Raw genomic sequence first — 24505 nt, forward strand, 5'->3', positions numbered from 1 at the left:
CACTGTCACCGCTGAGTGTGGAGTGGGAGGCAGCAGGCACTCGGGAGTCCTCAGCGGTGAGCAGGTGAGCAGCCCACAGGAGCTGCTTCTCACGGCAGCTCCGCCTCCAGCCCAGAAACTTCTGAAGCCAGTAACACAAGTCCAAAACCATTGTGAAAGTGGGTGGAGGGGGACTCCACATCCACACTGGGAACTACAGTGTCACAGGCCACATACAGGCTGTGATCCTGGAGGGACCTGAGCACACTGGGCTGCAGAGAAGGAGGTCACAGGGCACAGGGTCTGTGCAAAGCTCCCCATCTGGGGAACCAGGCTGCTATTGCTGTCAGTGCAGTCAGATCCTGGGGGACAGCAGACCTCGGGCTTTGTGCATTCACTCTATGCTGAGAGCTTAGAACTAAGCAGGGGGCAAGACCCTGTCTTCTTCAGGATGCACTGCAACTCCCGCTGGCCACACAGTGAGGGGGTGAGGTTTGCATCCTGTCAGCTTCTTGTTTTTTATTCTTTCCATTATGTTCATGGCCCTGGGATTTAAAATTTTGTTTCGTTTGCAGTGCTGGGATTGAACCCAAGGCCTTGTGCATACTAGGCCAGCGCTGTGCCACTGAGCCCTAATCCCAGGCTGAGGTCCTGAGTTTTAACTGGGCCTGTGACTGTCCATGTTAAAGACAGTGCTGCTACTTTGGGGTCTTAAGCAAAGGACTTCATTTTTAGTGCCTCAGTTTCTCTGCTTATATATAAAACTGATAACAGGGGCTGGGGATTTAGCTCAGCGACACAGCGCCTGCCCGGCAAGCGCAAGGTCATGAGTTCGATCCCCTGTACTGGAAAATAAATAAATAAATAAAACTGATAACAACAACACCCTGGCGGAGCGATAAGAGAATTAACAGCACTTAGAAAGGGGCCTGGTGTACAGCATGTGATCACTGATATTCACTTTGAACTACTGGTCTTAAGATAAAATAGGGGCAACTGCTTGCTGGTGCCATGGACTTTCTCTTTAGAGCGGGAAAGAAACCTCAGGGTCTGTGCTGTCTCTGAGACACTCTTGCCAGTCCCCTCCTATTCCAGGCAGCCTCAGGGAGCAGTAGATGGGGCCTGGCCTCCCTTTCCAGAATCCACCCACAATGGGAGACTTTGTACCCTCTGAGAGTTACTCCCCAAGAAACCCATCATCAGTTGCAAATATGATAGTATTGAAAATGCAATCAGTACGCCTGGCCTGCTGAACATGAAGCTTAGCAAAGTGGCGCGCAGCAGGCGTCTGTGATTTCCTGTGACTGCATGTGGGTTGGGAGCTGTGGCTATCTGCATTGAGCAGTACGATGGGAAGATTACACCAGGTGTCGGAGTGAGACCCTGGGTATAAAATAAGTGGCATATTGATTCCTTCCCATGACGTAAAAATCAAATCTTCCCAGAAGAATTGAAAGCATTGTATCACAGTGATATATGTGCACCCATGTTCATGCTACAACTTGGAAACAGCCCAAATGCCCATCAACAGAGGAATGGATAAAAAAGATGTGGTCTTTGTATATAATGGAGTACTACTCAGCCATAAGAAGGATAAACTGGAGACTTGTATAGGTAAATGGATGCAACTGGAGTCCATACTCATAAGTGAAATAAACCAGACACCAATGTGTAAACATCATATTGTGTCCCTAGTGCGAGACTCCAAAACTGTAAATGTAATCCAAAGTGTACAATAGATATTGTAAAATGGGAAGAAACTTCAAAAGGAAAGAGAAACTTGTTTAGGGGAATGGGCAAAAAAAAAAAAAAAAGAAAGGGAAAAACAAAAGAAAAATGTATATATATAAAGCAGTTAAGATAGGTATGCTGCCAATTTCTCTCAGTTCACAGAAAAGATAGGTTTGTGCTAATATTCTCTGGGCAATTAATTGCTGCTATCTCATACTCTGACTAGCTAATTTAAAGATAACAAAATGCAGTGAGCTGACCACTGTTACCCTGCTATCATATTGTTTTGGAATTTTGTTCTTATGTTTTTTTTGTGTGTTTTTGTTTCTTTTTCTTTAAAATAAAAAAGGGAATTCTTTTACTTAGAAGATAATTATGAAAACGAATGGAATGACAGTGTCATTAAAAAAAAAACCTTAAAATGCTATTAATTCATACAGGTAAGATTGGTAGTTGCCAGGGCAGAGGGAAAGGGGGGTGTGTTTGATGGATGCAGAAACTCGTTTGGGGAAGATGAAAAACATCTGGAGCTGGATGTGGTGATGTTTGGACAACAGTGTAAATACACTGAAAGCCACCTGGATTGTACACTGAAAATGGGCAAAATGATAAACTTTGTCACGTGTATCATGTGTGAGCTAATAGCAAGTAGTATCCCGGACCGATCAGAGCCACCTCTGCCCCTAAAGTCCCGCCCCTGTCAGCCCATCATCCCTGTTCTCTTCATGGTCACCACCACCCACTTGGGTATTAATCCGCAGGGCTAGGTCCCAGTGGGCCAGCAAGCCACCTGTGACTGCAGCAGTTTGAGTGGCCACCAGGGGGCGATACTATGCCACTGCGTACTTCTGGGCCCTGTGTACAATATTGATGTCTCTGTATTAAAACAACTCTATCGGCTCCCAAAGGGCACGTGGGCCTCCCCTGTATGTTTTCCTTGAGGAAAAGCTTGCATAAAATACATTGCATTTCACTAGATTTTGTGTGTGTGAGTGTGTGTGTGTAAGCGTGTTGTGGCTGTGGTTGTGGCGGTATTGCAGGGGCAGCACCCAAAAGCCATAGCGTTATAGCGTGGGCAGGGTTGTGCCACCACCTGGACAAAGGACCCCACAAAGGCGCTGCCCAGCCAGACCGTGGATTGCTCTTCAAATGGCAGTGGATGGAGTTCTGTGTTCATCAAAGGCGGGGAGGGCATTGAGATCAGGAGCTGAGCCTTGCACAGGAAGCAACTTACACTGAGTGAGGGAGAGGACCCGCCCCCAGCGCCAGCTCCTCTCTCAAGGCCTTGTCCTCCAGGCCAAATCATGTAACACTCTTGCCTTGCTGTCCCAGTTTGCTTAAGTTTGGCCACTGCTCCTTTGACACCTCGGAAAACCAAGTGTGGTCTTCTGTAGGAGGAGGAGGGGTGTGGAGGGCACCTGCATCACTGCTAGCATGAGAGACCAGGGCCTTTCTAGGGGTGAAGCCAACCAGGAGGGTCTCAGAGCCCCATCTCCTGCTCAGAACCAGGGAAGGGACTCAGGTGGAGGCCTGGCCCTTGCTGGCCAAGCCTCACGGGCTCCCCACTGCTTCTCCCTCCTGCCTCTCCTTCACACAAAGCCACATCGGAACTCACTGTATTCTTCACTTAAATCTCCCTAAGTCCCTCAGCTCTGCAGACCGGCCTCTAACTTGAAATCCTCCTGCTCAGCTTGCCTCTTGCTGAAATGACACACACGTGCTAACATGCCCAGGGAGCAAGGTCTTCATGAAAAAGTGCCTCTCCCAGCGCTCACTCTCACTTCTCACAATGGACCCTGGCCTCCCACACCTGGATCTGCTATAGGGAAATCAAAGGACAGCTAGGTATTCCAGGGGCAACTCTAGCACCACCAGATCCTGACCCACCTGCACCCGGCCTGCCCTTCTGTACTATGCAGGTTCTGAGTTCCTGCCTCCCTGAAGGAGAGCTTCAAACTCCCCAGGATGGAGTCACTTCTTTGGAGGGATGAGGCCTGGCTTGCAGGAGAAAGCATAGATGACCCCTTTAGAAGGCAAAGTAGGGATAAGAGCAAGGGCAGAGCTCAGGCTCAAGGGCTTGCCTCCCCTGCCCTCTCTCTGCCCAGCTCCTATCAGCCCAGGCCAGAGGGAGGGATTGCTATCATTCAGAGAACTCAGGACACTCCTACAGGCGTCAGCTGGTTTACAGGAAACAGGAGAGGTATCTATCAGCAGGTGCAGCACGCCATCACTCTCTAAAGGGCCCGAAAGCGAGTGTGCCAACTGAGGATAAGAAAAAAATTGGAGCAGGGCAGGTCCTAAAAGATAGTGAGGCAAGAATCTCGTATGATTTTGTGTTTGGGGTTAAGGATGGGAATCTGCATTCTCAGCAGACATCCCACACTGATCTACATTTGTTGGCCCCAAAGATCACAAATTCAGCATGCATCTTAAAGAAAAACATCTTACCTTGCCAAAATAGGTGAGCCCAGGAGGATACAGTTAGGGTCCCCGTTAGGGTCCCAGGGACTATATAAGGGAGAAGCCTTCCTTTGAGGCTCCAAGGCCTTCCAAGGTCTCAGCGTCTGAGCCCAACAGAAAAGTCAGGTTCCCTGCAAGAAACCTGCACCAGCGCTCCCTGCCCAGCACTAACCAAGCTATTTGCCTGCTAACATGCCATGCTCTGAGCTTGGCTCGAAGGACCATGGGCCAAGAGGACATTGTGTGTTCCCTCCAAAAAACTTGAATAGTGAGGGTTGGAGGTTCTGCAAATTCTTACATGCACAAAGCCACCATGAAGGAAGTGTGCTCCATTCCATGGCACTGGAGGAGGGGCCAGGGCTGCTGGGCACAGTCATGTCAGTCCCTCAGATCTGCAAGCCCCAGTTTCCCCATATGGAAAGTGAAGGTGCTGGCGGCTGCTCTCCAAGGCGGCTGTGGGGGTGAAAGGAGCTAATGCTAGTCAGGACTCACGGCCTGGCAGAGGGAGCACTGGACAGATGACATCTATTTTCACTGTATCTTCACACTGGGTGGGGCCAGGAGACCCTCAGAAAGGAGTCAGGCTTAGGACTAAGGACTCACACTAGTGGGTGTGAGGCGTGAAGGAGCAGGCAGCTCTGAGTACACAGAGTATGTGGGTGCATGCATGTGTGTACATGTGTGTGCTGTGAGGTGCAGGGAGAGAAAGCGGCTCCTTGTCAATGCAGAACACAGTGGCAGAGCGGGACTGCAGCCAGAGAGCACTGCAGCAGCAGGCAGGACCCAGCCTGAAGCCCCCTGGTCCAAGTGAAGAGCCGGATGTTCTCCTCAGCAGCACCAGGAATCACAGGAAGGTCGGGAGCGATGGAAAAGATCACACACTCTTTTAGGCAAGATCAGCCATGGGCAAGAAAGGTGAGCCGAGAAGCAGGAGGCAGAGGAGGGAAACTCGGCTCAGATCCCGGTCAGGCTCATGTGCATTTGGGTCAGCTGAGTAAGTGGCATCCTGGGACGAGAACTGTTTCACAACTTCATATTGTGTGTGATACAGCGCTGCCGCGGGCTGGATAAGGTCATGTTTCCTATTATCTGCACCCTGATAAAGTGCAGAGTGATACACAACCACCCTCAGCAGACTCTGGGCCTTCTGAGGGTGGACCCCACATGGGGGGGGGGCGGGTGTGCCCCCGACCAGAGCCTTTCTTCTCCAGGTCATCAGAAAGCTTCAGACATCCTCGAAAATAGCTTTCTCACTATGGGGCTGTAGATCATTTAATGGTGTGTCTGGGCCCTGCCTCAAGACCCCAGGTCAGTGCCATGGGCCACACTCCCGGCAGCTGGACATGCAGTGCTGACACCTGGCCTCTGTTTCCCCTTAAGAGCCAGAAGTGCTACCGTGAGGATCTATGTGGCCATCTTTCCCTCAGAGGTGAAACAGGACTGAGCAGAGGGGCCACCTGGTGACACCAAGCCCTGGTGACCCACAGGGAAGTTCAAGCTGCTGGCGCTGAGTGTGATGCTCATGGAGCCAGCTCTGGAGCCAAGGTCACAGGGCCTTAGGAGAGGGAGAAAGGTGACCACACCCAGCCTCACGCCTGAGCTCCTCCACTCCTCCCCCTCCAGCCCTTGACTATCAAGCAGCGTCCTGAACCAGCTGGAAGTCCCTGCAGCCTACAATCCCCGGCCCCGGGCAGAGGAACCCGTAAGCCAGGCAGGCGAGTGGGCGACGGGAAGACAGAAGCCACCGCTCAGCGCACACTTCCAGGGAGGACCTGGAGGCGCCATGGGTACCTCTGTGCTTAGCTGCCCTGGGCACAGCCGCTGTGCTTCTGCATTAAAAATACTCCTGTCTGTTTCTAGGGACGGGGCCACTTGAGCCATTCCTGTATAATTCCTTGATGGAAATAGTTACAAAAATTTCTCGTTATGTCAATCATTGTGTGTATGTGTGCTTCCTTTCTGAAGCAAGAGCTCCTCCAAGTCATAGCTTGGATTCGGTCTGACACCACCCAGACAAAGTACCCCACAGAGAACAGCCAGGCCATGCATTTTTCTCGGAACTAGTGGCAGGTGGAGTTCTGTGCTTGTCCAAAGTGGGTGGGGCGGCCAGGCCTGGTGGTGCACGCCTGTAATACCAGCACTTGCGAGGCTGAGGCAGGAGGATCGTCTCGAGTTCAAGACCAGCCTAAGCAACAGAATGAGCTCAAGGCCAGCCTGAATTGCAGAGCAAGACCCTGCTTCAGAAAGACAAGAAAATAAAAAGTGGGTGCGGGGCACAGAGTGAAGGGACAGGTGCAGGCAGGAGCTGTGCCTCACACGGGGCTCATCTTACACTGGTTGTAGTGAGGGAGGGTCCTGCACTCTGTGCCAGCTCTTTCGTGAAGGCCTTGTCGACCACCCTGTCAAACAGGTTTTGCTCTGTTGCCACCTTCTTCGTTAGATTTGGACAATGGAGATTCGCCAACTGTTAAAGGCAGTCATGGCCTCCCACAGGAGGAGGGTGAGTTGGGGTGAATGGTACCAGAATCCCTGCCTGATAAGAGACTGGCCCTCTCCTATGCAGCCAGCTAGGAGGGCTGAGTATGAGACCAAGCTGTATCTCCTTCTGCTCAGAATCCAGGAAGAGACTCAGGAGGGGACAAGCGGCTGTCTGGCCTAGGCTGGCCCCAGCTCCAGATTGCTTGCCACCTCCCAGGCTCCTTCCCTGGCTTCGCCTCTCCTGCCTGTCCTTCTGCTTCTGGCAGCAGTTACTGAAATGCAGAGGCACAGAAAGGGCTGAGCTACTCAGGAAAGCTTTGACTCCAGACCAGGAGAAAGGAGTCTGAACAGTGTGGCCAAGACTCCAGCCACCTAAAGCAGCGCTGCTCAGCTGCGTGAGTATGTGCATGCACACACACACACACACACACACACACACACATACACACACACACAATCTTCTAGGATCTGGCTGAAGCACAGATTTACATTTAGATCCTGTGCAGGGCCTGAGACTGTGCATTCCTCACCAGGTCCCTGTGTTGTTGCTGCCCCAGGACCACACCCTGAGCCCTAAGCTGGCTCCCGAGGGACCAAGTTCTTCAGGAATTAGCAGATGTACTGGCATCACATGGATACTCGCCTGGGCTCCGTTATGCTGCCCAGTGACGGGCAGGTCCTGGCACTGAGGTACTTAGCTCTCACACCCCTACTCCTCATGTCAGGTACCCCGCTGGCTCCCCTGCTGCTCAGGCAGAGCTCATCCAACTTCTTGGCTCTCGTGACTCCCACCAACTGTGTTCCAGCCTTTTCTGCTCGCAGTAGCGTGGAGATGTTTCCTAGGTTCACCCAGCTACCAACATTCCTACATTAGAGTCCCGTGCCTGCAAGGTGTGCACCCCAGCTGCTTTCTGCAGCACCTCTGTGGGCTTAGAAGGGTCCCTGGGAGTCAGTGTGGATTTCAGGACCCTCCTTCCCTATGGGAACCTGTGCTAACTCATCCCCCTTCGATTGGCAGGGGCCCCCAAAGCCAGAGACTCCAAAATGTCTCCAGACACTAAAGCCGCCATCCCACGAGTGTGTGCCAAGAGCAACAGCATTTGCTTTTCTTTATTTTGAGGAGGCCAGGACAGGGAAGCGCCCACTGCTGAGAAAGGTCTGCTCAGTGGGTGGAAGCCAGCAGGTGTCACAGGGCAGCCTCCCCAGAGGGAGCAGTGTCGCAGCAGGGTGCACAGCCAGGGAGGGAAGGTAAAGGTCACAGGAATGGGGGCTGTGGAGGGCCCCAGTCCCTGCGGTGCACAGCTGGGGCTTGGGACTAGCGTGGGGCTGCACAGGGGACAGGAAGGGGTTTGACAGCCTTATGCAGAATGGGTCTGGGATGGAGCACGGAAGGTTCATATCCTCTCTCTCTCTGCAAGGAGGGATGGACCTGGAGGACACCTGTGTGTCCCACCTCAGGGCACCATCTGCTCAGATGACAGGGCTCAGAAACTGAGCTGAGAAGGGGAGAGGACAAGGAGGGGACACAGACAGCCATGTCCCCAGCCCTTCACTGGGCTCTTGAGCCCGCCTAGACCTGCACATCAGTAAGCTTGATGTCGCCAGCTACTTCCACGGCACTGATGGCTGCCAGGTCCTTAATACGGTGGGCGTATTCCAGGAGGTGTTGGCCGTCCACAGTCACTCTGTAGCAGTGGGCTTCGCATATGATCTCCACCTGGGAAGAGAGGTCTTGCCATTCAAGTCCATACAGAAAATCCTCAGCCCTCCTGCAGACTCGGGCCCCTCCTTCCCACCCTGTGCCAACCAGCTCCACACGTGCCCGCATGAAAGACTCACTCCTCCCTAACACCCTGTACTCTTCCCCTGGACCTCAGGGCATGGGGTTCCCAGCCTGCACTGCTGTTCCCAGAGTGCATCTCTGCCCTGTGTCAGTGCCAGGCACCTCAGGACCCAGCCCGCTCTGGCAAGCCTTCCCTGTCCCCACTGGACCACTCTTAGGGGACCAACTGCCTCCTCAGGCTACCAGGGGCAGCAGTGCTGGCTTGTGCCATCTGTGTCCCCATGTCCACTCCTGGACTCTGCAGAGGCAGCAGGAGCCTCCTGACCTGTCTTTTCCCACCCAGGACCTTCTCCAGGAGGCCGTCAGGGTAGGAAGGGCAGTGCTCACACTTGCATCACACTCACGTGCAGGGCACTGTGCTAGCGTGCACAGAGACTACTGTAGCCCATTCCCACAGCTCTCTGAGATCCCAGGATACTTAGCCCCATTTGTAGATGAGGAAACGGAGCTGCAAAGACCCAGTGACTGACCCTGGCTGAATGGCCCTTCCCCAAGGTCACACAGCCACCTATGAATCAAAGGTAGTGTTCCCTGCTGTTCTTCCCCAGTGGTTTCTCACTGTAGTAATTTCCAAGTTCCCTTTACAGCATACACAGCTCTACACCAGTCATTTCCAGCCCAGCTGCAGAGCGCAGTCATCCAGGACATAACTTCTGCCTACGTGGATGCCCAGGAGGACATTCTCCAAGGCAGAGGACAAGATCCAGGCATTGCAGACCAATTTTCCTTTTTTCTTTTCTTTCTTCCTTTCTTCCCTCCTCTCTTTCTGTCTGTCTGTCTGTCTGTCGCTCTCTCTCTCTCTCTCTCTCTCTCTCTCTCTCTCTCTCTCTCTCTTTCTCTCTCACTCTAATTTTTCCTTCCTTGTGGTTCTTCGGAGTCAACCCTGGGCCTCCACACTGAGCTGCATACCTTCTCCTATTTTTAAGTTTTGCACCTTTAGACAAAGTCTCCCTAAGTCACTGAATTGTTTTTGCCCAGGCTGAGCTCAAATTTGGAATCCTTCTTGGACCTGCTAAGGTGCCACTATTATAGATACATGTGCCCCAGCACCCAGTATGTTTTGTTTTCCTTTTTATAAACTGTGCGTGTCACGTGAATGAGTAGTCAGGGTGATCAGGCCTGCAGTCACACCCTGCACCTCTCTCACCCTCACTCTCCACCTTGCAGTGCGGCTCTGCACAGCCCCCTCCTTCCTCTGCACGTTGCTCTGGGAAAGTGGGGTCCCTCCCACGCAGAGCGCGGGTCCTTATCTGTGCTGATCGGCTCATGTCTTGGACTCCTGTGTCCGCCCCACCTAGATTGCAGCCCCATGGGGTAGGACCTGCTCTCTGCTTCCTGGCTACATTCTTGAACATTGGTATTTCTGAACAAAGCGAGCCCAATAAGAGAACTGAAAAATGATAGCCCACCGAATATGCAAGTCACGACTGGCACCTCATTCTTTTGTTTGATTTAGCACCAATGGGCATGTGACCTCTGACAAGTAACTTGTCTTGTGATTTTGATGTCTTATCTTTCCAGAGCAGATCCTAATACTTTCTTGGGGGAACAATACTTGTAACATGATAATAATTTGATACTCTTGTCTTCCTTGGGGCACAACACTCCTATCACTAGCATCAACCCCTAACTGTTCAAGGTACCCCAAGACCTCCTCACCTCACCGCTTCTCCACTTGCACCCAGCCAGCACCCCAAGCTCCCGATTGCAGCATCTTACCTTGAAGCTGTGTCCTGGGATGAAAGGCATGTTGACAGGCAGCTTTTTCTCTTCTGACCCCCAGGAGCCCTTGATCTTAGAGTTTCGGACCACGGTCTTTTCATTGAGTCGAGGGTTCAGGTGGAAGGCGATGTCAGTGCCAGAATGTAGGTTGATATGGAACCTGTGGAGAGCAGCTCACATGGACTCTCTCTTCCCCCCAGCTGTGGTGGGACCCATCACCTCCCCCTTATTTCCAGGAGCCAGAGAGCCCTGGAGGCCCTGCCTTACCTCTTCGCATTGGGCAGCACTGTGCCTGACACAGAGATGACCTGGGATGGTTGCAGCCCCCCTGGGATGGAGGTGAAGTAAGGAACCGGCTGTTGGGAGGATGGAGACAGGTCAGCCGCTGACAGCAGAGAGGCGCCACAGCAGTGGGGAATCCTGTACCAATTGTCATGGACTTGGTCATCAGCTGATAGTAGTATGACTTTCAGAGGAAGCCAGGACATCTTTATTTGGTTCTTTAAATGCCAAGGGAAAATGTCCCAGTGATCCCAAAGCAGGGCTCCTTCGCTGTCAGGGAAGGAACTTTGGCCAGATACTCAAGCATGCTGGGGTGACAAGGGAAGGCCATAAAAGTAGCTCATCATGCTCAAGGGACCATTTTAAAGTTCAAAGTTCCTTGCAAAATTCTTCCAGTTTTCGTGAGTATTTTTTAAATTTCAGCTGAGGAAAGGACTCTTTTTAATTATGCAAGTCAGAGGATCACCACCAGCTGCCACTCACCACCCAACCTGCCATTCCTAATGAAATCTCCAGTCCCCACCCATGCAACACTTACATAAGACTTGGATTTTGCTCCAGGATCCTGTGGAAAAGAGACCGAAAACATTAATTTGGGAGGGTTATGAGCGCACACACACACACACACACACACACACACACACACACACACTCATGCTGGAGGGGATACTCCATATGAATGAGGTTGAGATGGTTCAGCCCTGGGTGTCTCCTGGTAACCTTGGCTGTCATAGCAATCTTTCTGGATCTTCCTGCTCTCGCCCTGGATCCCATCACCTGCCTTTCAGCAACTCTGTGATGCCCGGAAGGCACTGAAGGCAGAATGATGCCCTTGTCCCCAGCTCCCAAGATCCAGTCAGCATAAATGTACCCTGACTGGAGACATCCAGCCAGTGAATGGAGGAACCCCAGAGGCCAACTTCGGGGAAGATGGATTTAGTGCCATGTGGGGGTTGCTGTGCTCCCAGAAGCCTGTTCTGTCTTCTGTATACAAACTGTCTCCTGTGAAGATGCTACGATGCTTGTCTTCCAGAAACAACTGGGTAGAGCAGGCACCCACAGAAGGATCAGTAAAGGGGGTCAAATTCCCGAGTCGGGTTAATATCCCTCGGTCCTGAGAGGCTGCCTTGGAAGGGGCTGTTATGGAAAAAAGCCACATTCAGATGACCATCTCAGGCATTTGCACCCTGCTCAGGCTCTCTTTGGGATATGGCAATCCCTGCCAAGTCATTTCCTCAAGGACCAGAGCTGCTCCTCCCTGCCTGGACACCCAGCCCAGGCTGGGCCAGCCCACGACTCACCTGGGCAGGTTGGCTTCTCTGAGAACTCATCGTTACAAGCCCGCGGTGTCCCCTGCTGCCCTTCACACCAACTGAGCTGTCAGCGCACAGAGCTGGACATTTCAAGGAAACAGATAGCAACGCAATTTGGCAGCTGCCCAACAGGGAGGAGCCAGGAGCAAAGGAAGCGGTCTGGACAGAGAGAAGCCAGGTGCTGGGGTGAGGGCTGTGGGTGGGGCCCAGGGAGAGGGAAATGGGCATCCCCAGTCCTGTGACCTTTCTCTCCTTTGCCCCCTGCACTCCACCCAGAGACCGAATCCCATTTGGTTCATGAAGATGCAGAGTGACCTGGCAGCCAGTTTGCAGACGGCACTGCCCAGAAGTGTGCAGTGCTTCCTAAGCACGCTCCATCCCAGGCTGCAGGAAATCTGAGACTGGGCAGGGGCAGCAGTGGGCAGCCTGCTTCCACCCCAGGTTGGAACACAGAGAAAAATGAGGCTTAGGGAGGGAAAAGGATGCACCCAAGTTTGCACAGCTTATACATGGCCACTTGGATGACTTGAGAATACTCAGGAGTATTTAGTAATAGAAGACACTATTTCTTCCTTTGAAGTTTCTATTCCTCATTGAAAAACATCAATTAGGGAGAAGATTTTTGAAAAACACCACCTTACAGGGGATTTTCATTCGGTAGGGAAGGGAGCCCAGGGGCTTCCAGTTCCCCTCTATGAATTTTTTCCTTCTTCGCCATCTCCCTTTCCCATGGGTATGAGATCGAGGGAGAAGTTGTGCACACAGAATTCAATGGACATGGAAAGAGATGGGAAGGAACATTAGGAAAAGCTGACTTTAATCGGCTTTAGCTCATAGCTCAGGAAATCATTGGCTTTAAGAGAGAGAGCAGCATAGGCTGGTGGCAGAAGGGGAGCTGCGACAATAAGCCCCCCTCATGTCACTCGCGTCTCTGCTGCAATAAACTGAGAAGGTCATGTCACCAGCTAGGGAGGAGCAGCCAAGTGCTTCCGTGCCCTCAAAGAGCACAGGTTGCTGACTTAGTCCCCTGGGCACCAGTGCTAGGAGGTGTGGCTGCAGGGGAGGTGTGGGGGTCTCCATGGCTCCTCTCTTGTATCAGCGCCCATCAACAAGGGGCATGGGCTGCAAGGATGAGCTCTTGCTCTCACTTGGGTCCTCATTACCCTTCCTCCTGGTACCTTCTTCCAGGCTGATGCAGCAGGAAAGTCCTGGCCAAGTGCTAATGCCCCTGCATTGGACTTCTCAGCCTCCACAACAGTGAGAAATCAACTTCCATTGTTTGTCAGTGATCTGCTCTGTGGCATTCTGGGATACTACTTACATACTGGATGAAAGCAAGGGTCTTCTAGGCAAGTGGGGAACAAGGTATAGAGGGCCATACACTTGTCCTTGCCTTGTTTTCTTCTGGTGCTCTGCACAGACTCACCACAATTTGCAAAGACCAATTTCTGCACATTCTCCCAAGCTGCAGGCCATGTAATGCCTCTGCGCCCTCCATCCCTATTATGCTGCTGTGCAACCATAATCTGGCTGATTTGAAGCAGCAGGGAATGCAGTTGGAGCAGAAAAGTGGGAAAGGAAGGCAATACTTTATAACATTCCTATACAGTGCAGGCCCCAGGAAGGGCTCCTTCCCTGCAGGCAATGGCCATTGGTGGGAATTTGGAAAAAAGGATCCCGCATGGACTCAGGCAGAATGGACAATAACACAGCTCAGAACTAGAGTTGGGGTCATATGGCTGCAGTTCCGTATCTCTGGACGCAGATGTCGGAGAGGCGCACAACGCAGTAGTTGTGGACCAGCCTGAGCAACATGGAGAAACCCTGTTTCTTGTAAAGAAAACCAAGAAGGGAAAAGAATGAAAAGGAGATGCAGCTTAGAACGGCTTGGGCTGCACAGTGCAATATGTTCTCCTCTGCTCCGGCTATTCTACTGTTTACTGTGAACCCCAGACACAGGAAAACACACACAGCTGTCCAGAACAGCTTAACATCACAGCACCAACCTGGAAATAACCAAGTGTTTCCCACAAGACAAAGGAGACAGAGACTGTGGCATCTGCACCATGGAGCGCTTTGAATGGAACAGAGGTGTGGGGAAACACAAGGACTACAGTCACAGCCAGAAAGCAAGAGAGTGCTCTGACAACTCCATCTCCAGCAAGGCCAAACAGGTCTGATTTCTGCTTACCTCTGGGTCACAGCCTGGAAGGGGCATAAGAGGCCACTTGAATAACATGAGAATACTCGGGATCTTCTGAAAGCTGCAAATGTTCTGATCCTAGTGGGAATGGCATCAGATGGGCCCCTGCGTGCATAAAACTCACACAGAAGCCAGGACCTGTGCACTTTACTCTGGCCAAATAATATTTCAGTAAAATCCTGTTAGAGGAAGAAGTCTCCAACATCTGAAGGAGTCACAGGCCTGGCTGAGATCCTGAAGACCTGCGGATCAGAGTTCCCCTGTGCCCAGGCCAGGAGTCATGGTGAGGCATCTCCCTGGCCAGGGCTGCCCTGGGGGAGGACAGAGGGCTTCTGCTCCACTCCCCATAGTGGGGTGCACAGGCAAAGCACGAGGTCAGCATGCTTAGACTCTGCAACACAGTGGGAGGTATCTTGGAGGAGTGGGACAAAGCTGAAGAGAATTTCTCTCAGAAGCATGGTGAGGACCCCTGAGTGACAGTGAGTCACAATCTACTCCTAGAGACAACTCAATGCTCAGTTCCGACCCCAGGAACTCTCCTCCTCAAAGCCGTTATCAAAATCCCAGACTCTTGCTTGCTGCTATCTCTTCCCTGCAGTCCACATTCAGGGGCTTTTCAAACTGTGATCAGTCACCTCACTGCTAGGAGAAACACTGCTGTAAAAAAACAAACAGGCTGGTGCGGTTTCACAAGCTTGTGACCACAGCTAACCAAGAGGCAGAGGCAGGAGGGCCCTGATTTCAAGGCCAGTCTGGACAACTTAGAGACCCTGTCTTAAAACCAACAAAACTCCAGTTTTTCTAAAAATATGTATTAGAAAGATGGATGGCTCTTCTAAATAGAGCAAACAAGAAAAAACAGATAAAGGAATGGCTATGAGATTTCATAATGTAAAAAGATGCATATTCTTTATACTGAAAAACAATGAATACACATACATGTGTGCACATACATGGCTAAAATGTGAAAGTCGGAATGCCTATTGCTGAACAGCAATTAAGTGCTGTACAAACAGTTCTAACAAATGAACAGAATTCAACTCTCAAAGATGATACAAATACAAATAAAGGCAGTTTCTAGCAATATAAATACAAAGAAATAGCAAACAGGCAAAAATGTAATCAGACTCACTCGTGCTTACAGTAATGCAGATTTAAGCCATCTAGGACGAACCAATGGCAAGCATCACACTAAATAGAGAGAAGCTGAAAGCTTTCTCTCTAGAATCAGGTACAACACAAGGATGCCCACTAGCACCTATTCAGTATACTTCTCAAAACAGTAGCAGAGCCTTAAACAAGACAAGAAATAACAGGGATATGAACAGGAAAGGAAGAAGTTAAATTACCTTTAAATTACCGTTATGACCTACACACAAGCTCCAAAACTCCCACCAAAAGATTGCTGGAATCAAGCAATCAGTATCCAAATTCAGGAGCATGGCAGGACACAAAGTCAACACTCAAAGTCAGTCGTGCTCCTCTACATCAATAACGATCTCACTATTATGAAAGGAAATAATACCTGTCATAACAGCATCAAGAAAAACGAAGTATGTAACCAAGGAAGTGAAATACTTCTACTCGAAAAGCTGCGGTACTTTAAAAAGGAGACCCATGAGGATAACACAAAACATCCCCTGTTCCTACATAGACAGAGCCAATATAGTCTATGGGATTATACTTCTGTAACCGTTACATACATTTCATGCAATACCGGTCAAAACGCCAAACCATTCTTCACAGAACTACAGAAAGCAGTCCTAAAATTCCTATGGAACTGGAAGAGACCAATAATAGCAAAAGCAGTGCTGGGCAACAAGGGTAACACAGAGGGCATCACCTTCCCAGATATCAAGGTATAACACAAAACTACAGTGACAGAAGCAGCATAGTACTAGGGAAAAAAAAAAAAGACTTTCTGGTTCATTAGCACACAATAGAGAATGCAGAAATAGATGTAAGCACTCAGATACCTCATCTTTCACAAAGGGGCCAAATACTTTCACTGGAGGAAAGACAAGCTCTTTAACAAATGGGGCTGGGAAATCTGGCACTCTGCATGCTGAAGATTGAACCTAGACCCACGTCTCTCACCATGCACTAAACCATAATCAAAATGTATCAAAGATCTCAACATTCAATCAGAAATACAATCTGATGCAACACAAAATAGGTAAAACTTTTGAAGACCTAGGCATAGGCTGACTTTCTGAATAGAGTCCGGGTTGCACAAGAAATAATACCAAACATTAACAAATGGGGTCACATCCAATTAAAAAGCTTCTGCACAACAATAGAAACCACCAAGAGAGTGAAGAGTGAAGGGACAACTTACAGAACAGGAAAAAATTGGCAAGGTGCACCTCAGACAAAGCACAGATACCTAAAATATATACAGAACCCAGCCGTTTAACTCTGCCACACTTACACACTCAATAACAAATGGCCATATGAAATGAACAGATAGTTCTCAGAGAAAGAATGCAAAAGATAAACAATACCTAAAAATTGTCAACATCGCTGGCCATGTAAGAAATGAAAAGCAAAATAACACCAAGATTCCATCTCACTCCAGAAAGAATGGCTACTTTCAACAAATAAATGACAGCCATGCTGGAGGGCATGGGAGGAAAATAAACCATTCCTCATAGTGGGTGGGATGTAACCAATACGGAAATCAGTATGGAAATTCCGCACAAAACTAAAACTCAAAATTCCATTTGACCCAGCTATTCCCCTTTTAGGCACCTTCCCAAAAGAGGTAGGGAAATCACATCACAGTGATGGAAGCATGCCCTTTTTATAGCAGCACAATTCATAATGGCTAAACCTCACACAGAGACTCTATGTCTATCCAAAGGGAATGAATAAGGAAAACGTGGGATTTATACACAAAGGAATTATACTCTGTCTGGAAGAAGGACAAATTTGACTCACTGTAGGAAAATGAAACAATAATGTTAAGTGAAGTAAATCAGACACAAAAGCCTAAATGTCACATGATCTCTCTTATATAAGATAGCCACTATATAAATAAAGTGCAGAATAAAACACAGACAATAGGGAAGATAGAGAAAAATAATTTTTTGAGACAGAGTCTCACTCTGTAGTTCAGTCTGGTGTTGAACTCCTTATGGAACCCTGGCTGGCCTCGAACTCACTTGAATCCTCATGCTTCAGCGTCCTGAGTGCTGGGCCTATATGCTGGAGCCATCACACCTGGCAAAAATATATTATTGTACTGCAGCATGGACAATGTATTTAAAAGTATGTCTTCATTTAGTATTAATGTCCTATGGGGTTTTCTGGAGATTTTGCTGCCTGTTAGCCTGGCTGTTAATCTGAACTTATGATAATTAATTTGATAAGGACGTATAAAATAAATCAATGAATCTGATGTTGGCAAAAAACGAATTAATGCAGATTTACATTATAATCTATTGTATTTCAAAGGTGAGTTATTCTCACTGACTGACCAGATAGGTTTCTGCTCAGTATATGACATAGGGACAAATAACTTCAGAGAACAATTGAATTGCTGTTATCAAAGCTAAAAACATGCCTACATGTGTTACAAAGATTCCAACAGAAATAACAACCTAAAAAAAGGTTTTCCACAAATACACTGCTGCAAGACTGAAAAGATATGTATAAGGTATAAGAATGTGAATTAAAGTATTCTCTATGGCAATCTCTGCTGCCCCAACTCTTCTGCTATTAAACATTATGCAAGCATTTGTGGACTAGTATAATAATTATGTCCCTCTATACAGTAAAATACTCTGATGTTGTTAAAAACATTGAGAGATATATAGATATGCAGGTATGTGATGATATACCTACTGTAATGTACAGTTTAGTACACAAAGTACATTACATAGAATGATGCATCTATTCTAAAAGGAAGATGCATATATTCTGCTATAAAAATGACACTTTTCATAGGAAAAACACAATGCTTGAAAGGTTGTATAGAGAGAATGGTATTCAGGGGGACAGAGATTTTGACCTGAGACACCATTACTGCAGTCTTTACTATGATGATTAAATTGTGAGTTTCATTTTGCAATGGGGATGGAATCAAGGGCCTTTCTCTTCCTTCTTTCCTTACTTCCTTTCCCTTTCCTTTCCTCCTTCCTTATTTTGTTCTCTCTCTCTTCCTTTCTCTGTCTCTTTCTTTCTTTTATTCTTTCTCTTCCTTGTGAGGCATGCTCTAGCTAAGTTGCAAGGTTGCTCAGGTTGAGGTAGAACTTGGGATTCTTCTAGGTCAGTCTCCTAGAGTGCTGGGATTCTAGGCATGCACCACCATGACACTCACCTTCTCGAGTTTGTAACTTTTATTCTTACCAATTTATATCACATGTGTCATAGAAATCCAGTTTAAAACAAATATGTTGGGGAAAGAGAACCACTGACTGAGAGAATGTCAGGTATCTATGCAGGGAATTTCAGTGGCTAAGATGAATTCTCCTGTCCTTGGAGACACAGAATCAGGTGAGCTGCAACCCACTGACACCACAGTTCCCAGTGGAACACCACCAAGAGAACCAGGTACTTCCCATCTACTTCCTAGGGGCAGGGCAGGTGACCCACAACCCTGCTGCCATTACGATCTGAGTCTCCACCCTCTGTGTGCCTGGTGAAGACAGGAGTTCCTCACTCATAAGGCCTGCAAACTGCTCTCACCAGGGATCACATGTGAGACCTCTCTGCACGTGCCCTGTGCCCAGTGAGGTACAGGAGCAGGCACTCAACAAGCTGCTGACACCGTGGTTCAGGTTTGGGCCTTGCTTGTGCCCCAACATCCTGGAGGTCACAGACCTGGGCAGTCTGTGATCACAGTCGATGCAGCCCGTGTCTGGCTCCTGTGCATGTACGGAACTGCCTGGAGACACAGAATCAGGTGGTCCACAAACTGTTGACCCTGCAGTTTGTGTCTGGCTTTGCCTGTACCCTGAACTGCCTGGGAACACAGGTCCATTGATTCAGGATTGCACCACACCTGCAACCTTATTCTAGGTCATATGCGTGCCCTGAAATGGGAGAGGACACTGCATCAGATGGATTAACATCAGCTGACATCACGGTCCGCATCTAAGACCTGGAAGAACTAGATACACTTCACCATCTGCTGGAAAACCCCAGAATAAAAAGTGCATCTCAGCAATTACTGAGGGGCAAGACTGACCACCAGGAAAACTAGGGACAGTAGCTGCCTTTGCTGAGCTGCCAGGGAAGAGAGAGCTTTCTGCATCTGCTATCAAACATGAAAAGATGATGGATTAAACGCAATCTCAGAACTCCACCCCACTCAGAACAAGCCCAGGAGACATCGACAGAGGAGAACTTGGTAAACACACACCTGAAATGGCTGAAATGATTGCAATGGAAGTAAAGAAACAACTTCATCAGGCCATACAAGAGATCAGATCAGAAATAATCTCTCAGGCAAAAAATGAAATGATAATACTAATGAAAGAACTGCTCAGCACATCTGAAGAAGCAACATATAAGAAAATAGAAGGACATAGGCAATGGATGGAAACATTAAAAGAAAAATATAGAAATGACTTAGAAAGCATGAACCAGATTCAAAGAGACTTCCAGGAAATCAAAGCTTCCACTGAAAGTTGTCAAAACTGCTTGAATGAAGCCAAAGATAGAATTTCAGATTTTGAAGACAGCACAGCAGTTAGCAACAGTGAAAGAAAGGATCTCTTAAAATTAAGAAGGATCCAGGAAAAATCAATTCAACAGCTGCAGGTTGAGGCAAGGAGGTAAAATGTATGACTAATAGGAGTCAGTGAAACAGCAGGAGGCAACACAAATGACATAAAAAGAATATTTGCAGAAATAATAGCAGACAATTTGCCAAGTATGGAAACACAACCTGATATACAGTAAATGAGGCATAGAGAACTCCAACTAATCACAACAAAAATAAAACTACACCCAGACATATCATAGTCAAGATCTCAGATCTTCAGCAGAAAAGAACAGAATATTAAAAGCTGCTAGAGAAAAGAAACAGCTTACCTACAAAGGAAAGCCCGTCAGAATCACGGCAGGATTCTCAGCACAAACCATCCAATCAAGAAGAGCTTGGAACGAAATATTACAAGTCCTGAGACAAAATAGCTTCCAACCAACACTGATGTACCCTGCCAAACTCTCCTTCAGATTCAATGGAGAAGTAAAATATTTCCAGGACAAAGAGCAATTGAAGAACTTCATGAGTGCCAAACCATCATTGCAAAGAGTACTAAAAGATATTCTAGACAGAGAAAAAAAAGACTGCCATTTCAAAAACAATGGTAGGCGGGAGCTGTCAAGAGGAGCAAGCAATTGAACACTTGAGATGAGGAAAAGGAGGAAACCAAAAGCAAGTAAATAACATGACAATGATAATTCACCACATATCGGTTATACCCATAAATGTAAATGGCCTCAATTCACCAGGCAAAAGAAACAGACTGGCAGAGTGGATGAAGAAACAAAATCCAATGATATGCTGTACATAGGAAACACATCTTACTCAAAAGGAAATCCATAGACTGAGAGTCAAAGGATGGAAAACAATCCTCCATGCAACAGGAACCCAGGAAAAAGCAGATGTAGCTATTGGGTTTGCAGACAGTGTAAACTTCAAACCAAGAATGATCAAAAGAGATAAACAAGGTCACTATATACTTGTGAGTGGAAAACTGCAAGAGGGTAGGATAACAATCAGAAACGTATGCACCAAATATCAGAGTACCAAACTATATAAGACAAATCTTAACGGACATGAAAACCCATATAATTAACAACACTACTGTAAGAGGGGACATCAATATCCCTTTGACACAAAGAGATAGGTCAACTGGACAAAAACTCAGCAAAGAAATAACAGATCTGAACCAAATCTGTGAACAAATGGACTTAGTAGATGTATACACAGTGTTCCACCACAACACAAAAGAATACATATTTTTCTTAGCTACACATGGGACTTTCCCTAAAATAGACCACATTCTAGCCCATAGAGCATACATACCTAAATGCAAAAGAATTGAAATTATCCCATGCATGTTATCTGACCACAGTGCAATGAAATTGAAAATTCATGACAAAAGGAACTCTAAAAATTCCACAAACAGTTGGAAATTAAACAACAACCTCCTGAATAACCATTGGGTCACAGAAGACATTAAGGAAGAAATTAAAAATTACCTACAAACAAATGAAAATGTAAATGCAACTTACCAGAATCTGTGGGATGCAATGAAAGCAGGCCTCAGAGGGAAATTTATAGCAGTGAACTCACATATAAGGAAAACAGAAAGAGAACAAATAAGTAGCCTAGTGCTACATCTTAAACGTTTAGGAAAAGAAGAACAAGTCAAGCCCAAAGGCCAAAGAAGGTAGGAGATTATAAAGATTCAGGCAGAAATTAATGCAATTGAGATGAAGAAAGCCCTACAAAAAATAAATGAATCAAAGAGTTGATTTTTTGAAAGGATAAATACAATTGATAAACCCCTAGCCAATCATATCAAAAAAAGGAAGGAAAGAACTCAAATTCATGCCATAAGGAAGGAAAAGGATGAAATTGCTACAGATTCCACAGAAACCCAGAAGATCATTAATACCTACTTTGAAAATCTTTACTCCCATAGGAGAGAAAACTCAGAAGAAATGGACAGATTATTACATATGTACAAATTACCAAGGTTGAGTCAAGAAGATATAAAAATCCTGAAGAACCCAAGATCAATTAATGAGATTGAAAATGGGATTAAAAACTTACTGAGAAAGAAAAGCACAGGCCCTGATGGATTCACAGCAAAAGTTTACAAGAACTTCAGAGAGGATTTAATACCAACACTCCTCAAACTCTTCAATGAAATTGGAAAGGAAGCAATTCTCCCTAACTCATTTCTAGAGGCAAGTATTATACTGATACCAAAACCAGGGAAAGACCCAATCAAGAAAGAGAACTACAGACCAATCTCTCTAATGAATATAGATGAAAAGATATTCAATAAAATACTAGCAAATAGAATGCAGCAAATCATCAAGAAAATCATACACCACATCCAAGCCGGATTCACTCCAGAAATGCAGGGATGGTTCAATATTTGCAAATCAATAAATGTTATACATCCTATCAATAGAGCCAAAGACAAAAACCACATGAGTATCTCAATAGAAACAGAAAAGGCTTTTGACAAAGTCCAACATGCATTCATGATAAAAACTCTACAGAAAATAGGAACAGATGGTCTTTACCTTAACCTGATCAAAGCCATCTGTGACAATCCAACACCCAACATCATACTAAATGGACAAAAACTGAAGCTTTTACTTTAAAATCAGGAACAAGACAAGGATGTCCACTGTCACCACTCCTGCTCAACACAGTTCTGGATTCATGAGCCAGAGCAATTAGACAAGAGAGAGAAATAAAAAGGAATAAGGATAGGAAAGGAAGAAGTAAAGCTATCACTATTTGCAGGCGACACGATACTTTACACAGAAGATCCCAAAAACTCCACAAGAAGACTCCTTGAATTAATCCACAAATTCAGCAGTGTAGCCGGATACAAAATCAACACCCAAAAATCAACAGCATTTCTATACACAAACAACAAATGCACTGAGAGAGAAATTATGGAAACCAGACCTTTCACAATAGCTTCCAAGAAATTGAAATATTTAGGAATCAACCTAACAAAAGAAGTAAAAGATCTATTCAATGAAAACTACAGTACTCTGAAAAAAGAGATCGAAGAGGATTTCAATAAATGGAAAAATATCCCTTGTTCATGGATAGCAAGAACCAACATTGTGAAAATGGCCATACTACCAAAATGGTACAGATTCAATGCAGTCCCCATTCAACTACCATTAGCATACCTCACAGATAGAGAGAAAACATTCCTTAAACTCATCAGGAACTGGAAGAGACCCAGAATAGCAAAAGCACCCCTGGGCAACAGGGCAAGTCAGGTGGAATTACAATCTCCGACCTGAAATTATACTACAAAGCCACTGTAATCAAATCAACATGGTACTGGCTAAAAAACAGGTCAGAGGATCAATGGAACAGACTGGAGGACACAGACACAACCACAAAGACACTCAGCCACCTAATCTTTGACAAAGGGGACAAACAAACTCACTGGAAGAACGATAGCCTCTTTAATAATGAAATAAAAATTAATAATTTTAATTATTAAATAAAAAATTTAATAATTTTTAATTAAATTAAAAATTTAATAATTTAATGGCCCTGGAAAAATTGACTTGCTACCTGCCAAAGACTGAAAATAGACCCAAGTCTATCACCATGCACCAAACTCAAGTCAAAATGGATCACACATCTCAATACTAAAACAGAAACACTAAATCTACTGGAAGAGAAAGTAGGTAAAAACCTCGAAGACATAGGGGTAGGAAGAGCATTCATGAACAAAAACCAAATTGCCAATCATATACTTCAAAGGATGGACAACTGGGATCTCATCTTACTGGAAAGTTTCTGCACATACAAAGAAATCACCAGCAGAGTAAAAAGAAAAGCCACAAATTGGGAAAAATATTAGCTGACTGTCCCTCGGACAAAAGTCTTCTATCTAGAACATATAAAGAATTAAAAGACATCAACCCCCCCAAATTCAAAGACCCAATCCAAAAATGGGCAGCTGAGATAAATATGCACTTCTCAGATAAAGAAATACAAATGGCAAATAAATACATGAGAAAATGTTCAACATCATAGTCGTTTGAGAAATGCAAATTCAAACAACACTGAGACTTCATCTCACCCCAGTAAGAATAGCTAGCAGTAAGAAATCAACCAATAACAAATGCTGGTGAGGTTGTGGAGAAACAGGAACTCTTCTCCACTGTTGGTGGGAATGCAGACTGGTGAAACCTCTGTGGAAATCAGTTTGGAGATTCCTCAGCAAACTAGGTCTACAGGTCCCATTCAACCCAGCTAGTCCCCTTCTAGGGAATTTCCCACAAGATCTGAAAACACTGTACCACAGCGACACATGTGCCTCCATGTTCATAGCAGCGCAATTTGTAATTGTAAACTGTGGAAGCAACCCAAATGTCCATCCACTGAGGACTGAATAAAAAAATTGTGGTACTTTTATATAATGGAATATTATGCAGCTATAAAGAAAGATAAACTTGAGGCTTTTCTAGGTAAATGGTCACAACTAGAGACCACACTTGTAAGTGAAATAAATCAGACCTGCGTGTGCAAGCGTCATATTATCTCACTAGTGTAAGACCCGAAAGAGTAAATAAAAACTAGGAGGTATAATAGACATTGTGAAATGAAAGGAAAATGCTCAAAAGTAAAGGGCAACTGGGGTGTGGGGAAAGAGAAGGGAAAAAAGGGGAAATTATATAAATATGTATATACAGGATAGCTAACATAGTTGTACTACTGTCTTGCTCTACAGAAAGGAACAGTTAATGATTACTTGTTTGATT

At 46.6% G+C, this 24505-nt stretch overlaps 1 protein-coding gene across 1 annotated transcript; it reads right to left on the minus strand.

The window, feature by feature from the left end:
- Window positions 1–7757: 7757 nt before the first annotated feature.
- Window positions 7758–11851, minus strand: LOC102012648 (galectin-9-like). The gene is made up of 5 exons (XM_005402781.1): window positions 11797–11851; window positions 11034–11060; window positions 10481–10569; window positions 10211–10373; window positions 7758–8365 (listed from the first exon to the last, which is right to left on the minus strand). Exons 1-5 carry the CDS (start codon window positions 11824–11826, stop codon window positions 8219–8221), a joined length of 456 nt encoding a protein of 151 aa, XP_005402838.1. The 5' UTR covers window positions 11827–11851; the 3' UTR covers window positions 7758–8218.
- Between the last annotated feature and the right edge of the window lie 12654 nt (window positions 11852–24505).

The sequence above is a fragment of the Chinchilla lanigera genome, unplaced genomic scaffold, assembly GCF_000276665.1.
Source record: "Chinchilla lanigera isolate Chin_1 unplaced genomic scaffold, ChiLan1.0 scaffold00080, whole genome shotgun sequence".
Classification (NCBI taxonomy): Eukaryota; Metazoa; Chordata; class Mammalia; order Rodentia; family Chinchillidae; genus Chinchilla; species Chinchilla lanigera.

What these genes read in the sequence shown, in the direction of transcription:
- LOC102012648 (XM_005402781.1), bottom strand. Translation starts at nt 11,826, where the DNA reads ATGAGTTCTCAGAGAAGCCAACCTGCCCAG. An exon ending in AGAGAAGCCAACCTGCCCAG is followed by an intron (nt 11,061 to 11,796) that starts GTGAGTCGTGGG and finishes TCTTTTCCACAG; the next exon opens with GATCCTGGAGCAAAATCCAA. An exon ending in GTGCTGCCCAATGCGAAGAG is followed by an intron (nt 10,374 to 10,480) that starts GTAAGGCAGGGC and finishes TGCTCTCCACAG; the next exon opens with GTTCCATATCAACCTACATT.